Consider the following 18,179-nt stretch of genomic DNA (forward strand, 5'->3'; position numbering starts at 1 on the left):
AAACGTGAATTGGTGACGAGTTGCGTAATATTATGAATTCTAAGCAATGACTTTTAGGAGTGGTATGTAAGGGTGCTTTTTCGTGAAAATTACTTTATTGCTACAATAATCAACATTAAATGAAGATTAATATTAATAAATCAAGAATAAACGGCATCATAGAGCTGTACCGAATGTTAGAGATCTCGGTAATTAGGTATCTTCAAAACTCTACGCGTAGGACTATAGGTACACGCACCGGCAGAAATGGTGTCTCTCGACGCTAGCGCTCGGCTGCCGCACACACGCGGAGCCGCGCTCGTACGTGTGTCTAGGCTGCGCGGCGACGATCGGGGTGCGGGCGGAAAGTGGTGGGGGGCTTTACGATAGTGCATCCTCCTCGCTCGACGCTGGGTCGAGAGAGAAAGCATTATTCGATGTGATACCATGGGCGAAGTCGGTGTCCTCTGCTTATATTTTTCATTGCATTTTCTTGTAGTCGATTTCGAGAGCTTTCCAAAACACTATAAATAAGTTTATTTTGGTTAAGGACTTTCCGAGTTATGACGCTTGAAGGTAACAGTACACCGTAACTTTCAAGCCTCACAACTCGGAAAGTACTCAACAAAAATAAACTTTCTTATAGTGTTTTGGAAAGGTCTTGACACCAGCTATTAGATTCTGGAACTAAAAATGAGGTGTCCTATTTAAAAAAGTTAATGTTATTTTGATCTGACCTTGGCGACGCCATCCAAGGTCAAACTGATAAAATGAGTAAATAGATCTTTTAAAACCCTACAACTTTTGTCTGAAACATTTTTCTTTAAAATGTCGCGTTTACGAAAAAATCGGGTGGGACGGGTGGTCTGGGACACCCGGTATATATATATATAAAATTGGATAAGTAATTACATATATATTATATGGAATCATCATTGTAATAATTAAACAAATACAACATGTCAGATAAGTGTAGCTAGTATTCAAGTGTAGCTAGTAAAATAAAAATGAATTATTTATGTACTGTATGTAATTGCATACATAAACGTTTTGTTGAACCGATTCTTTTCTTTATTTTTTTCAGCTTTCCAGCTCTTCACGTAACCTGCTCAACAGAATGTTAATATCTAGGAGAACACTTCTCTGCAAATTAATAAGATTAGCAAATTCTGAGACTACTGGAGGAGGAATGGAGACTACTCCAGGAAGAGTGTGTCCAAAGCAAAAGTTAAAATCCTAACATCATTATCAGAGTAGTCAAATATCTCTCACTAACAGTGTGACGACAGATTGACAAGAACAGGTTTGTAAAACTAATATAATTAACATCATTCTCCCCTGGTGAAAAAATTTTACACAAATGTAGGAAATGACTAATGTTTTTCTTATTTTTCAGCAAACAGGGTTTGTTGCTTACTGTAACGAGATTGAACATTAAACCTGCACATATTGGAAAAAAAAAAACACAAGACCCAAGGAAATCAAGGAATCGTGTGGAACAACAAAAAAAATGCAAAGAAGAATATCAAGAACATATTTATGAATTTACTTTCCTACTAACTTTAATAATTTATACAGAATATCCAACAAGTCTAAATCATCGCTATTATCCTCTATTAATTGCCACATTTTTTTAATCTCTAATTCTTTTACTTTCAAAGAGCTCCTTGTTCTTGTCCAAAATGTTGGGTGTCTGAGCATACTGTGTATGCTCTTCTGGTGCTCTGTTAAATTTGTTATAAATAATATTGAAGTATAAGAACAATTGTAAGAATATTATAGAATTAAATGCAATAAAGAGTTTACTTAAAAATGCGACAATTATTGAATGTTTTTCGAGACTTTCCTTCAGTTCCCAATTGTGTCGTTCCGAGATATTGTTGGTTCTGTCTAATTCTTTGTATACACAAAATGAATTTGGTTTGAATCCGTTAATCCAAATTTATAATAGTTCCAGAGAAATTCTAAATACTTAGAATTGTCAAAAATAATTTTAGAAACTATATTAGAGTCTTCCTCTATTAATTATTTGAATAATAAGACCAGAGGTGTCAATAATTTTGTTACACCTAATTCCAATTCTTGATTCTCTCCCTTTAATATTTTGTGTTTTTTTTTTCTGCATTATGTAGTAAAGTGTGTAATTAAGTAAACAATATAAAGAAAATGTACATGTTTATTATTATGTGCATTGTTATCTTTTACTTATACCTGGCTGTAATGAAAAAAGCAGCCAATGATTTGAGCGCTTGGGAAAATCTGTAGCGCTTTTGTTAAACTATTTTAAAATCTTGAATTAGGAGTATAAATAAGTTTCCGCCGTTTTTTATCAAAAATTGGGCATTTATTGTGAAACAACGGTACCTAATGTTTTATTCAAAGTATTGCCCATCGCTAGCCACTACTTTTTCCCATCTTTCTGGCAGCATACGGATACCGCGTCGGAAGAATACTTCATCTTTTGAAGCTATCCACAAATCGACCCAATTTTTTGTATCTTCATAAGATGTGAAGTGTTGCTCAGACAGGCCATGCGCCATCGATCGAAACAGGTAGTAATCAGAAGGAGCAATGTCTGGTGAATACGGCGGGTGGGGTAAAACTTCCCAATTGAGTGTTTCCAGGTAGGTTTTGACCGGCGCCGCAACATGTGGACGAGCATTATCATGCAGAAGAATAACTTTGTCGTGTCTGGAGTAGTAGTGAGCACGTTTTTCCTTGAGTACTCGGCTCAATCTCATCAATTGTGTTTGGTAGAGAGCCCCAGTAAGGGTTTCATTCGGTTTGAGCAACTAATACACGACACCAAGCTGATCCCTCCAAATACACAACATGAGCTTTTTTCCATGAATGTTCGGCTTGGCTGTCGATGTTGAAGCATGGCCAGGTGGACCACATGATTTCTTCTTCTTTGGGTTATCGTAGTGGATCCATTTTTCATCACCAGTGACTATACGATGCAAAAACCCTTTCGTTTGCCTGGCAAGCAGCATTTCATATGTGAAAAATCGGCGTTCAACGTTTCTCGGCTTTAGTTCATATGGAACTCAGTTTCCTTGTTTTTGAATCATTTCCAATGATTTTAAGCGATGTGAAATTGCTGGTTTAGTCACTCCCGCAAATGACGCTTATTCGGCTCAAAACTCGACATTTTCGCACGAAAAAGATATATGATGCTGATACAAAATCACTAATATTTTAAGGTTATGTTGTTGCCAGATGTCCAACCTTACGATATAACGTTTTACAATAGACAATTTCAACCATAACATACTAGTGGCGCCATTTTTTGTGAAACGGCGGAAACTTATTTATACTCTTAATATTAACGTATGAATTTAGATTTGAATAATATTAATAACTTTTTTCAATACTCCCATATAATTTCCGATAGTGCAACCTTCCATTATTACATTACCTTCCATTGAATAATTAGAAATATCTGATATATTTATCTAAGGAAAATTTAAATTACTTATTTATAGAATAGCTTTTATAGTAATATTAATTATTTATTTAAAAAATATAGTTCTAAATCATTTTACTTATTGTGCTATTATATCTAATAACAACTGTCCACTAATATTGAAACAATTATTATTATTTAACTAGAGCATCGTCGCAAATTTCCATCTATAAATATAGTTAATTTATCATTTAATGCTTTTAAAAACTTTTTTTAATATTTATTATTAAATATGACAACTTTAACGTCATTATAATATTTGTAATAACACATATATTCTGTAATAAATAAATGTGCTACATCTATCTGCATTAATCTTTTCCAATTTTTATTTTGTAAAGTAATTCTTAACTCATTAAAATTTTTTGGGATTTATCGAAACATTATTTCTTTTAAATAGTTCTATGAATTTTTTTATTTTTTAAATATTTGTTTTCACAATTCCGCTTTTTATAACTCAAATATTGCGTTTTATCATGCCTTTGTTTTTCACTGATTGTCATTTATTTTTCTATTGTGGTATTATTTATGGCGGATTGTTTACTTCATTGTGTGCATTATAATTTCTCAAGTGTTCACAAAAATAATTCTATCAATCCAGCAGCCCAAAATCAAATATAAGGGATACCATTACCATTTAAATAAATCGTATGGAAATACAAAGGGAAATATCTTAAAGTAAAAATAATTAATTATGTGACGTGGCTGGTTGCTGTCGAGTACTCGACGCAACGCCAGTCCGGTGAAGCGAGTTCTATCGAGATTAGTACTATTGAGATCGAAGAGGACAACAATATTTAACCACTGACTTTAAACTGAGCAAAATGTATTTAGACAAATACTGAGAGCGTATACAAGTAAAAGACCAAATGTTCTGCGTGATTCACACACTGGTAATGTTAAGTCACAGTATAAGAAGGAACAGTAGGTCGACTCGGTGTCGGCACCTTTGATCTGATGACTACAAGATCGCCATGTTGCTGGTTGTGCGCGCGTTCTAATTTGAAAGACATTTGATATATGGCGCAGTCCATTTAACACTACAAAATGCTGCAAATTTTTATAATAAAAAGACTGTCACAACAAATGGATATATTTAATAGAAAAGCATAAAAATACTACATAAAAATTATATTAAACATTATTCTAATTTATTTAATTAAAATACTATGATATAAAAATCACTATATAAATAAACACATATTACATCCAATAATTATCTAATTATCAAACGTAGTAAATTGAATGTATATAAAAAAAACCTATAAATTAACAAATAATAGAGAGATAAAATTAAAAAACATATTTGGATAGTAATAATAGTAATACTTATTTATTAAGATTTTACTTATGAATACATTTTTGCTATATTAGTGTTGTAGCATAAATGTTTAATATTATATAATTTTTATATATCAATCATTTTATTAAGCATGTGTGTGTGTGTATTTGTGTGTAGATGATTACAAGCCGTAGAAAATATAATTTGATATAAAATATACAAATGTGTCCCATCCATCTATATACAAATGTGTATCCATTCTTAATCAATTATAATGTATATGATACCGTAAATTATACCGTAAAAAAATATAATTTGATATAAAATATACAAATGTGTTCCATCCATCTATATACAAATGTGTATCCATTCTTAATCAATCATAATGTATATGATACCGTAAATTATTCTTTCTTCTTTCTTAATTTGAACTTATTGATGTATATTATACAAACCTGAAAAAAAATTTTAAGCTGATAAATTATCATAATAAATATTAGGAGTACAAATTGAAAACCGCCGTTTTTTGTCAAAATTTGAGGATTGATTGTTGAAAAATGGTTACATACTTATTCTTGAAAGTATTGTCCATCGCTGGCCACTACTTTCTCCCACCTTTCGGGCAGCATACGAATCCCGCACCGAAAAAACTGCTCGTCTTTTGCGGCGATCCACAAATCGACCCAGTTTTTGGCCTTTTCGTAATAATGGAAGTGCTGCTCAGCCAGGCCATGTGCCATTGATCGGAACAAGTGGTAATCTGAAGGGGCGATGTCAGGAGAATACGGTGGATGAGGTAAGACGTCTCATTTCAATGTTTCCAGATAGGTTTTAACGACCTGAGCAACATGTGGCCGAGCGTTGTCGTGCAGCAACATCACCTTTTCGTGTCTTTGCTCGTATTGTGGCCGTTTTTCCTGCAATGCGCGGCTCAAACGCATTAGTTGTGTTCGGTAGCGAGCTCCTGTGATGGTTTCACCCGGTTGCAACAGCTCATAATAAATCACGCCGAGCTGGTCCCACCAAATACACAGCATGAGCTTCGAGCCATGGATGTTTGGATTGGCCGTCGATGTTGATGCATGGCCGCGGTAGCCCCACGATTTTTTTTGCTTTGGATTATCATAACGGATCCACTTTTCATCGCCGGTTACAATACGATGCAGAAAACCCTTTTTGCCGTTGGAGCAGCTGTTCGCACGCGAAAAAACGCCGTTTGACGTCTCTCGGCTTTAATTCGTATGGCACCCAGTGTCCATGCTTTTGGATCATTCCCATGGTTTTCAAACGATGTGAAATAGCTTGTTGAGTCGCGCCCAATGAATCTGCAAGCTCCTGTTGCGTTTGAGATGAATCTTCATTCAGTAATGTTTCCAATTGTGCGTCTTCAAACTTTTTCACCTGTCCGGGACGCTCCTTGTCTTCTACGCCGAAATCACCACTTTTGAAGCGTTGGAACCATTCTCGACACGTTCTTTCACTAATGGAAGCCTCACCATAAGTTTTTACAATCATTCGACGCGCCTCAGCCGCAGATTTTTTCGAATTGAAGGCAAAAAGCAAAACTTCCCGCAAATGACGCTTATTGGGCACAAATTTCGACATTTTCGATCACAAAAAAATATATAACGCCGATAAAAATTCACAACTGCAATGATAAGGAATTGTTGCCAGATGCCCAACCTTACATTAAAAATTTTTGATCTAACGTTTGGCGCCAGCATTTACCGCTGGCGCCATCTACTGGAAAACGGCGGTTTTCAATTTGTACTCCTAATAGTTAATAATTTATACAATACTAAATGTGAAATAAATATGAATTTTAATAAACCATGCATGTCTTAGATAAAAAATCAAATAATAAATAATTAAAATTAGTAGTTCGTAAAGAATGTAGAAGAAAATTTGTAAATTGTTTTTATAAATTGTAAGAAAATGTTTAACAGGAATTTGAGCCGTTTCACTAGATAATTTAACAAAGGGAAGCTTATTACAGTTTTTAAAACAAGATGAAAATTACAAAAATGAGCAAATTTACTAAAATATTTGTAACTTTACTAGTCAATACCTAGTGATTTTACTCCCTTTTGTAATGTTTTCTTCGATTCAAGAACTGTAATAAGTTTCCAGGAACTATTTACTAGTGTAAGTGTTGTTACTATATTTATTTGAAAATAGACAGGTATTTATTGCATAGTATTGCAATTATTACACATACAACACAATTTTTAGAGATGTATTAATTTTGATTTTGTATTGTTTAAATATACATTTAAAGGATTTAAAATAAACAAATTGTCAAATTATTAAAATTTTAATAAAATGATTTTATTTGTGTGTACAAGTATATAAAAATAGAAATAAATTCAGAACGTAACATAAAAAAACATAAAATTATTCAAAAAGACGTATTCTTTATCATACATAAAATATCACATGACAAAAAGATTTACACAGCAATAAAAGATTTGCACAGCATCAATGTATTGCACTGCTTAAACGTGTAAAAAATATATATGTGTAAATGTCATAAACAAAATAAGATATTTATAAACGATGTTCAGTCATAAGTATATAATATATAGGAACCACACAAGTTATAAAATAAATGTAATACGGAACAGAAAGATTTACACAGCAATAAAAGATTTGCACAGCATCAACATATTGCACTGCTTAAATGTGTAAAAAATATATGTGTGTAAATGTCATAAACAAAATAAGATATTTATAAACGATGTTCAGTCATAAGTATATAATATATAGGAACCACACAACTTATAAAATAAATGTAATACTGAACAAAAAAATATTGCATAATACAAATAGAATATAAAGCTTAAATTATTACTTATGGCACAAAATAATAGCTTTTCTATTACTTTTTTTATTAGTTTTAAAATCTCTATTAATAAATTTTAAAATATAATATATTCTTACTTTAATAAAAAGTTTTAACAGATAATTATTTGGAAAATCACAAGGATATGAGAATTGAACAGTAGACAAAATTTGCATAAACTTTTGCATAACATTTGTTTGATTTATAATATTAATATTTTCAAAAAATTTTATATGCAATTCTGTGATATAATTAACAAATGTAGCACTTGGTACGTATAAACTGCCATATATATTATCATTTGTATCATATGCTTTAAAATGAGAATATAAATAAGCTTCATCTAAATTGCAGACTTCTTTGGCTAGTAATGCACATGTATCACAAAAATGTTTAATAAAAACGCGGCGCAAGGGATATCCACAAATGTAGACAAAAACATTTTCTTCGGTTACTGGCAAATGACGATAATCATAATTATCTATTTCTAAATTTAAAGATATTGTTTCTGAAGATGTTTGGAATATCACATTTTGTGTTTCTCGAATGTCCTGACATTGAATTAATAGTGATTCTTCATCAACTATGCAATTTCCACTTTCTATTTTAATGTAATCAATACAGAATAGTTTTTTAAAGCTATAATAAAATTGTATTGGCGTTGGATTAAATGCATTTCCATTTTGTTTACGTACGGCACCGAAAAAGTTTTCTAAATGATCTTGATTTAGTCGTCTGGTTAATAAGTATTTAAAAGAAGGTAATAATTGTTTTAAATGATTCCATAATTGTAGGATAGAATTAATTGTAATAATCCAACATTTTATTGATTTAATAGAATTTGTTACATCCTTTCCATCTTTTGTAATTACTTTTACGTGTTGTAAAAATTTTATTGTTTCATTAAGAAAAGTAACTTGCTCATTTGTATTTATGAATGCTTGTTTATTAGGATTACTGCTGTAAAGTTTTGAAGAATTTAAATGTCAAATAATTTGTTAAATCTTTCTATAAAGTCTACTGTGAAAATAGCCGCTGTAGATAAAGAACCTAAACTAATATATGTGTTTAAACCAGCTGAAACTGAGCGACTTAATATCTGTGTTGCATATTTAACTTTCATTTTTTTTAAATTACTTGGATTAATATGTTTATCTGTTAATTTAGGAGCTGCTCTAAATTGTGCCTTTTTATCTATTGTGTAAATCTCTTCTATATGTTTCCATGAAGCAATTTTATCCTCATATACATAATTGTGTTTATGTAAATTATTTTTAGTTGCTTTTATCAAATGAGGAGTATCAAAAATATAATATATTTTTTCTCCGTCTATTGTAAAATATGGATTTTTATCATTAATGTTTAATATTTGTATTAACTGATAAAAGTTGGAACCCATATCTGATATAAGAGCAACAACGTTTAAATCAATGCTTTTTAGTTTTCTCACTGCTTCTTGTAAAATTCTTGTTAAATCAGAAGCTTTTATTAAAGAGTTTAAAAAAAATAACTTAGTGATTGTTTCCATGGATTACAAATACTCTTCACCATAATCACTGCTACATTACGTACAGGCAATTGTGAGTAATTTTGTGAATATCCTACATCTTCAAATCCTATGACTTTATCTGTTGTTATGTTATAATATAAGTGTGATTTTAAAGACATTTCATCCATGCAAAGTACACAGTATTTGTTAATTTCTGTTAGACTGTAATCAGCTTTAATTTTTAATATTTGAAATATGTTTTCATGTAAACCTGGATTTATATAACAATTTTATGAAAATACTTTTAAAGTTGTAATACTTGGTAAACAAAATAATTTAGTTGCTAAATCTTTATATACTTTAGGACTTGAAAAATATATAGATAAACAATATTATTTAAATGAAGCATTACTATATCTTCTACCTTTTGCATCTTTTTGAAAAAGACGAACTTGAATTTTTATAAACTCGGATGTCTGTTGCAGAAAATATTTGTCTAGCAATACGTCTAAAGAATTAATATCTTCCTTTTTTTGCTTTTTTTTGCTTGTTGTAATTCGAATTCTAAATTGGCTATTTTTCTTTTATATCTTCTTAACTCATTATAAAGTTGTATTTTTTGTGGAGATTTGGCAGATAGTAATAATGGCGTTTGTGTTCCTGTTTCTGATACATTTGGCATTCCTGTTTCTAATACATCTTCTTCCGTTTCTGATATATTTATTGTTTTGTCTATCTCACTTATGTCCAAACTTCTTTCACTGAATGTAGTCGTATCCAAGACATTTTCTTCTTGTTGATTTTCATCATTTAGACAGTATGATTTTACATTTGAGGTATTTGAACTTTGTTTATCTGTAATAATTATATTATGAATAGTGTTATTATGAGTGTTATATCATGTATAATGTTATTTTAATGCTATATTATTAGAATATAATTTACCATTATTTCTCACAATATAACTTGGGACGGCATGTGGCTGCAATTTGGTTTTCTCAAAATTTAAAAACATGGGGTTTTCAAAATGAAGTTTGCATATTCTATAATTGTTATAAAGCTGTATGGCTGTTTTTAAAAATAAGTCTTTTCTACCACAGGCTGACACCCATAATTTTGATTTACAACAAACAGTTTGTTTCATTGTTTTTACATTTTCTAACTTTTTAATGTAGTGACAATACTTAAATTTATTATACTTTATATTGTATTAAATAGAAACATAAAAAATATTGCTTTTATTGATTATTAACTGATAATACATTATCTTCAAAAATTAAAAATGTTTAAAAATCTGTTTAATATTAAATGATTTTAAAAATTGATTCATTATTTGTAAACTAACCTCTCTATATCTTTTGGAAATTGAAACAAAGTTTCTTTTATTCCTCGGCTCTCGCTGCTCGCACTTTGACAACCTTTGAAGGAACAACGATAGCCACCTCTTTCATTCATAATAATTAAATTTTGTAATAAATTATAGCACAATAAATAAACACGTAATATTTTCGTCTAAAAAAGAGGTTATAGATGCATACTACAACTGCTATCACTACTATATGTGCTGACTAGCCGCCATATTGCTGGTTGTGCGATTCGGTCATGCGCGAGAGACAACTTTCGCCGTGCTTTGTGACGAAGTCGACCTACTGTTCTTCTTATGGCTCTGGCAGACCAGCGCGATTTGCGACACGCGACGCGCGATTATCCAATAGGCGTTTACAATTTTTTGAAAAGACGTACGCCTATTGGATAATCGCGCGTCGCGTGTCACAAATCGCGCTGGTCTGCCAGAGCCATTATACTGTGGTTAAGTTAAGTGAGGTCTTCTCGCGCTGTTTCCTCGCTCGTGTCAGCGCCGCCTAGGTTAGAGTTCCCAGAGGTAGAATGCCATCTAAGTGCCGCGGTCTTTGACCGTGTTACAGCAAGGTCCGTGGATTGGCGTTGGAGGGGAAGGAAGGTCGTTGCATCCACTTCAACGATGTGGAACGAAAATGGCGGCGGCCATACTTTTACTGCACACTCGCTCACTCACACAACTAATAGCTGTAGTACCTTACTATCTACGTACATACACTAACACTGACTCGCTGTCTCGAAAATGGCGGCTATGCAACGACCTTCCTTCCCCTCCAACGCCAATCCACGGACCTTGTGTTACAGGAGCTTTCGCGTTACAATTATATATTAACATAAGGAAAATGAAGAAAGCTTTCAGACAGCAGAATCCATGTTTAACGGTATATTTAATTATTAGTATTTTTTTCACAGCTATTACGAATGTAGTTCCCGCAAAGATAAAAATGTTACGTGCAAAGCCCGCCTCAAGATGATAGATAATAATTATATTTTATCTGGAAAACATAATAATGAAAAGCCTATTTTTAAATTATTAAACATTAAAAAAAAATTGAAAATTCATTGCCTCATGAGTCGGCTAGAATAAAGAAAAGGGTTATTTTAAAGTAAGTAAAAACAATGAATTAAATAGAAAATAAATGTTGTCATAAAGATGACTACTAATTTATAATTAGTAATTTTTTGTATTAACATTTAGGCATGATGACTTGCTGGATCTTACTAATATTAACAATATTGAAAGGTCCATTAAAAGGTTTAAGAAGAAAAATTGTTTCGGACAAATTCCGAAAAATTTGAATAAGTTGGGAGCAATGTTAACAAATAAACATTGGGAAAAATTAATACAAATAGATGCAACGCATTCATTCATTATGAAAAATGTCATTAAAAATAATGACATTAAAGCATCATATTTATTGATAAATATGTTGCTTTATTATTTACATCAAGTTAATACAAATATGAATATATTTGTTGATGGCACATTCGCAACGGTGCCCCAATTAAAAAATAATAATTGCCAATTTTGGACAATTGTGAGTAAAACAATTTAGAACTGTATTCTTAAATTATTGATTCATATTATTGTAAAAAGTATTTTACATGTAAATATATATGAGTATCAAATTACATTTTTTTCAAATATTTAGACATTTCCAATTGTTTATGCAATAATGGAAGGCCGCATTATTGAGAATCACCTGTCAGTTTTAGAAAAAGTTAAAAATACAATTAACCGATACATTAAACCGATTAAAATGATAACTGACTATAAAAGAGCGAAAAGAAACGCGCTACAAACCGTGTTTCCGGACGCCAAAATTATTGGATGCTTTTTCCATTATAGCCAGGTAATAAAAAATAAAACACATAATAATGAATATGTACATTTTCATTATATTACTTTCTCATTACAGGCATTACTACATAATGCAAAAAAACATAAATTTGTAACGATGCACCTCCGCATCGTTCCCCCTGGGGCCACGAACCGCTCCCCTGTCCGGCCAAACACCCGCCGGACAGACGAACAGACGCTACGCGCCGATAATCGCCTCACACACGCGCGCGCAAACGATCCGACAAACGCACCGTTAAACGCCCGAAGTCCACGCGCATTAATTCGCACGCTCCTGGAATTGGAGCGACAGAGAGGCGTACGCTCAAGCGAGAGCGCGATACCGGACCGATCTCGGAGCAGCGGGGATGCTGTATTCCGGGGAGAACCGAGCTCCACTCGAACATCCCCGACTCTCCGAGATCGGGGTATAAAAGGCGGACGATTTCACAGAGAGATCGACTCTTCCCCGGTCCAGCCTCCGAGCGAGACCCAGGAAATCCGCGTGGTAGAGTGAGCTCTGTCACCGCTAAGAGATCTCGGCGATTTCCGATCCCGCTTTCCCGGCACCCAGGGAATCCGAGTGGTAGAGCGAGCTCTGCCACCGTTGAGAGATCTCAACGATTCCATCAAACCCATCTCCGTCCGAGAGTCCGCGGTAACGACTGCCACCCAAGGGGTAGAGAGATCTCTGCCTCCATCGAGGGATCTCGAGGCAGCCGGCACCGACTCACGTCGGGGATTCCCTACTAAGGGAATCCCGCCGCGCACCTGTCGCGAATTCGCGGAACACCGGCGCGGTTTCTAACGTAGAGCGTCCCGATCCGCGCGCGTCGCGGATCGACAAGGCCGGCGACGACGTAAACACCGTGAAGCCCTCGCGACGACACCGAACAAAGCGCGAGCAAGACCGCGCTATCGTGCGCTCTCTCATACCGGCCGCGGGCCGAGTACGAGCGACCGAGAGAATGTAAATAGATCCCCGTTCTGTACACACCGCGTCTTATTATTGTGAAATCGCGTCACCATACCGTCGCGGATACACCTCGTGTATCCCCGAACTACGTGCGCATATTATCAGCATTGTATCTCAAATAAAAGTAGTTTCTCATTAAACGCACGCCCGATCTCGGAATTAATTAACCCGGCAACCTTCCTTCGAGCCCTGGCTTCCCTGAGCTCGTCCGCGCTCGGACAAAACACAGGTTGTTACAAATTATTAAAGGGCAATGGAGAAGTGAGAACGGGCGCTGTAAAATTGTTAACAGCTTTGGCTTTGTTGCCTGAAAAATTAATAAAGGATGGCTTCCACGTAATATGAGATATTATTTTTAATAACTCTAAATATTTAGAGTCATTCTTTGAATATTACACAGATGCCTGGTCAAACCAAATTCATTCTGTGTATACAAAGAATTAGACAGAACCAACAATATCTCGGAACGACACAATTGGGAACTGAAGGAAAGTTTCGAAAAACATTCAACAATTGTTGCATTTTTAAGTAAACTATTGCATTTAATTCTATAATATTCTTACAATTCAATTATTCTTATACTTCAATATTATTTACAGCAAATTTAACAGAGCACTAGAAGAGCATACACAGTATGCTCAGACACCCAACATTTTGGACAAGAACAAGGAGCTCTTTAAAAGAATTAGAAATACAAAAAATGTAGCAATTAATACAGGATAATAGCGATGATTTAGACTTGTTAGATATTTTGTATAAATTATTAAAGTTAGTAGGAAAATAAATTCATAAATATGTTCTCGATATTCTTCTTTGCATTTTTCTTGTTGTTTCACACGATTTCTTGATTTCCTTGGGTCTTGTGTTTTTTTTTTCCAATATGTGCAGGTTTAATGTTCAATCTTGTTACAGTAAGTAACAAACCCTGTTTGCTGAAAAATAAGAAAAACATTAGTCATTTCCTACATTTGTGTAAAATTTTTTCACCAGGGGAGAATGATGGTAATTATATCAGTTTTACAAACTTGTTCTTGTCAATCTGTCGTCATACTGCTAGTGAGAGACTACTTTGATAATGATGTTAAGATTTTAACTTTTGCTTTGGACACACTCTTCCTGAAGTAGTCTCCACTCCTCCTCCAGTAGTCTCAGAATTTGCTAATCTTATTAATTTGCAGAGAAGTGTTCTCCTAGATCTAGGACTTAGATATTAACATTTTGTTGAGCAGGTTACATGAAGAGCTGGAAAGTTGAAAAAAATAAAGAAAAGAATCGGTTCAACAAAACGTTTCTGTATGCAATTATATACAGTACATAAATAATTCATCTTTATTTTATGTGAATACCAGCTATACTTATCTGACATGTTGTATTTGTTTAATTATTGCAATGATGTTTCCATATAATATATATGTAATTATTTATCCAAATTATATATATATATTTTTTTTATTAAGTTTGTAACGTAAAATCTATCTTTTTAATAGTTTATGATCTATTTTCGTAATTAAATTTATTCAGGATTTTTCTATCACAAAACTTTACAGTTACATTGTATGTTTTTGTAATAATTTATAAATACTTATTTTAACATTTTTGTTACAAAATATATAATTTTCTAACAAAATACTGTGTGTTTTGTAAACAAAATCAATTTTTAAAATCAATTTTTTAGTTGCCCGTATTACCAATCCTATTCCTCTTTAACCCATTATACGGTTGTAAGATATTTGTATTTAGATTTGTATTTGCCGCCTTATAAGATTCTATGGCAAGATTCTATGGTATCCGGCACTAGTTTTTTTTTCTTAGTCTTGTTAGCATGCGTTCGTGCATATTTGTGTAGCCTCGCGATACTTTATTATCGCCCATGCGCGCTTTGTATGATTCCATACAGCACAAAACTTGCAACAATATTGTCGAAACGTTGCAACAATGTTACAACGTTGCAGCAATGTTGCAACAATATTTCTGCAGCCTTCTGTGCTGTATGGGTATTCTTCTCTCAATTGGCGAGAATTGCACATTTTTTTGTTTAACCCGTTGTGGTTACACCTCCAAAAAATAACGTAATGGTTACACTGGGTCCAGTTGACCCGACGCAGAAAAAAACAATTGCCATTTGCGTTCCTTTTGATGAATCGACTCAAATCCTTCACAAAAATGAAGTTTAAGACTTCTTTTTCGTAATCAAATCGTTTATGTATCCTTTATTAAATTGTTTAATATTGAAACGACACAAAGAAAAAAATTTTGAAAAATATGCCATTTTGTACTAAAAAATTCCTGAAAATTTTAATTTTTGAGTAAAATCAAAGTTATTACCGGAATTCTACTCCAAAAGTAGTATACTTTTAAGAAAAAAATAGTATTATATCGAGTTTTTCAAAAAGTATATTTATTTTGACGATTGAAGTTGGTAATTGTAATGAAAATCACTAAATGACATAAATCAATGTTGAAGGAGTAAAATAATGTGAAAAAATCATGTTTTGGAAGCTACAGCAACTTAAAAATGGCCTTGGGTCATCTAGACCCAGTGTAACCACAACGGGTTAACGTTTTGTATGTACAGTCGTGAGCTAAAAGGTTGCAACACATTTTCTTTGATTGTTTTTGGAATGTAGACTTGCTCGTCGAATGGCGAACGTTATTGGTTCTTACTTGTGGATCCGACCAATTAAGAATCGAACCATCTAACCAAGAAAATGTGTTGCAATCTTTTAGCTCATGACTATACACCCAGCGTGTTTGATTCTGTCCATGGGAAAATTTTCCAAACTGAGAAGTTGCTATCTTTCTACATATTTACAGTTCATGTTTAACGTAACGACCAATAAACTCTAGTCATTACATTAATCATGAACTATAAGTATGTAGAAAGATAGCAACTGTTTAGTTTGAAAAATTTTTCCATGGACAGAATCAAACACGCTTGGTGTGTGTCATGAGCTAAAAGGTTGCAACACATTTTCTTCGATGGTTTTTAGAATGTAGACTTGCTCATCGAACGGCGAACGTAATTGGTTCTTACCTGTGGATCCAACCAATTACGTTCGCCGATCGATGAGCAAGTCTAAATTCCTAAAATTCCAAAAACCATCGAAGAAAATGTGTTGCAACCTTTTAGCTCACGACTGTATACGTCGGCCTCGAGTAATAAATACAGTTGTCAAAAGATCGCGTTCAACATTACATTAATAACATTGCGTCCCTTGGACAAAAAAAATAGCAAAAGTTGATATCAATAGTTTCTCGAAGCTAGTAATTTGGCACTCAAATTCACAACAGTGGTGTTATCACATTTTTACAAATAATGTTCTAGGTAATAAATATTTCACAACTTTGAGTCTAAAATTTATTAAACAATACTTTGATGAACATAATCGTTTAAATTTTAATACAAAATATTGATTTATTAACGTCATTGAATAAAATGTAAACAGGTGCCTATAATACCATCTTCTCCTTTACAACTTATGGATAAATAAATATGTAATATAGAAATAATATAAATTCAAAACACAAAGTCTAAAATAGATAAATAAAGTACGTGTCAACGTAACATAATATTATAAATGTCTACTACTGTAAATATATGTTTCTAAGTTGTGTCATTGTTATATTTTCATTGTATTAATCTTTCAGACAATATTTGTCACTGTTTAATATAGTCATTTTATTAAATTAATACACAAATTTGAGTAGAATATTTTAGACATGTTAATTGTATTAAATTTAAAATTTTTACTGTGTATATTAAATTATATGGCTCAAATCAAACCTTGTTTGAAAATTGTATAGCTTGTTGCAAAGCACGCGGCATATTCTGTGGTAATAAAGATGATGTATTATAAGGAATTGGTACCCAGTTAAATCTCTGCAATATAAATACAGAATTTTAAAAATTTTAATTAATAACGCAAATATTATGGAGTTGCAATTTGGACCGATTTTGGCCTCCTTCAAAGAACCCCGCACACATTTCTATGTAAAATTGGATTCCGATAAAATCAGTTGGTTTTTTCATATGTTGTAACTTATGACCTTTCTACGTCTGGCGCGTGAACGCTTATTATCTGCGCTGCTTGTCACCGTGAAAATGATTCTAATAAACTTGCGAATATCATGCAATCACGCGTTAAGCGTGTTGATTGGAACGTCCCACCACATTTAAGGAAGTATTCCCATGTGACGAGTAAAAAAAATCCATTTTTTTTCATATTTTTATAGTTTGGAATCTCAAAAATATGCTCCTAAAATATTAAGACATAATTCATTAAATTGACGAAGTTTTAGGTTTAAAGGACGCAGCCTCCATGGCGCGCCTCGAATTTTCCATGCAACGGACGCATTGTTGCGAATCAAGTAATGTTATTAGTGTTTATGTGTTTTTTTAGTGTTTTCATATACGTAAAACAATAATGAAAATTTAAATTTATTAGTTTGGATATTTGCACCGAAACATTTACACTGCGAGAAGAAAACGGTACAATTGCAACTTTTTTAGTTGTTTGCATTTTTAATGAAAATTTTCATTCAATTTTGCAAATAATGGGTATAATGAAATTAAAAATCGACCAAAATGACAAAATCCTCACCGATACCAGAGACAACAAGCGCATCAAACGTTTAGAGCAGCAAAAATCACATGAGACAAAGGAGAAAAGAATTGCCAAAAGACAAGAGAAAACCAATCAATATGAATTTTTTGAAGTTGAAAAAGCTCTCTCTTGTATGGTCTTAGCATAGCTGAGATTAAGGGTAAGTTACTGAAATTATTCATTATCCACCTCAAAAGTGCCTGAAAACTTTAAACGCGTTTTTCTCAAAACGACATTTTTCAAAGTGGGTGTCATTATTTCTCAAAAACTACTGGGATGATCGATTTGAAATGTTAACTTTAAAAATGACCCTCGTATTATTAATAACCGTTTCTTTTATTG

At 32.8% G+C, this 18,179-nt stretch overlaps 2 protein-coding genes across 7 annotated transcripts in view; both read right to left on the minus strand.

The window, feature by feature from the left end:
- Positions 1-18,179, minus strand: part of LOC105200444 (sodium/potassium-transporting ATPase subunit beta-1) — a 223,991-nt gene that overhangs the window by 90,655 nt on the left and 115,157 nt on the right. Inside the window, exon 5 of the mRNA XM_039447782.1 lies at positions 17,018-17,113. Within this exon, the coding sequence (XP_039303716.1) occupies positions 17,018-17,113 (96 nt within the window). The remainder of the gene's footprint in view (positions 1-17,017; positions 17,114-18,179) is intronic.
- On the minus strand, positions 3,821-10,723 carry LOC105201604 (52 kDa repressor of the inhibitor of the protein kinase). Of its 6 annotated transcripts, none has more exons than XR_005574467.1 (4): positions 10,404-10,723; positions 10,004-10,040; positions 9,483-9,913; positions 3,821-5,182 (listed from the first exon to the last, which is right to left on the minus strand). XR_005574467.1 is itself a non-coding variant. In XM_039447783.1 (2 exons), exons 1-2 carry the CDS (start codon positions 10,200-10,202, stop codon positions 9,567-9,569), a joined length of 546 nt encoding a protein of 181 aa, XP_039303717.1. In that variant the 5' UTR covers positions 10,203-10,254; the 3' UTR covers positions 7,710-9,566. The 6 variants fall into 6 exon arrangements, 1 of the variants encoding a protein (XP_039303717.1); XR_005574466.1 differs by having other exon boundaries at positions 10,004-10,055; XR_005574468.1 differs by lacking the exon at positions 10,004-10,040 and having other exon boundaries at positions 3,824-5,182; positions 10,404-10,502; positions 10,597-10,723.

The sequence above is a fragment of the Solenopsis invicta genome, chromosome 4, assembly GCF_016802725.1.
Source record: "Solenopsis invicta isolate M01_SB chromosome 4, UNIL_Sinv_3.0, whole genome shotgun sequence".
Taxonomy (NCBI): domain Eukaryota; kingdom Metazoa; phylum Arthropoda; class Insecta; order Hymenoptera; family Formicidae; genus Solenopsis; species Solenopsis invicta.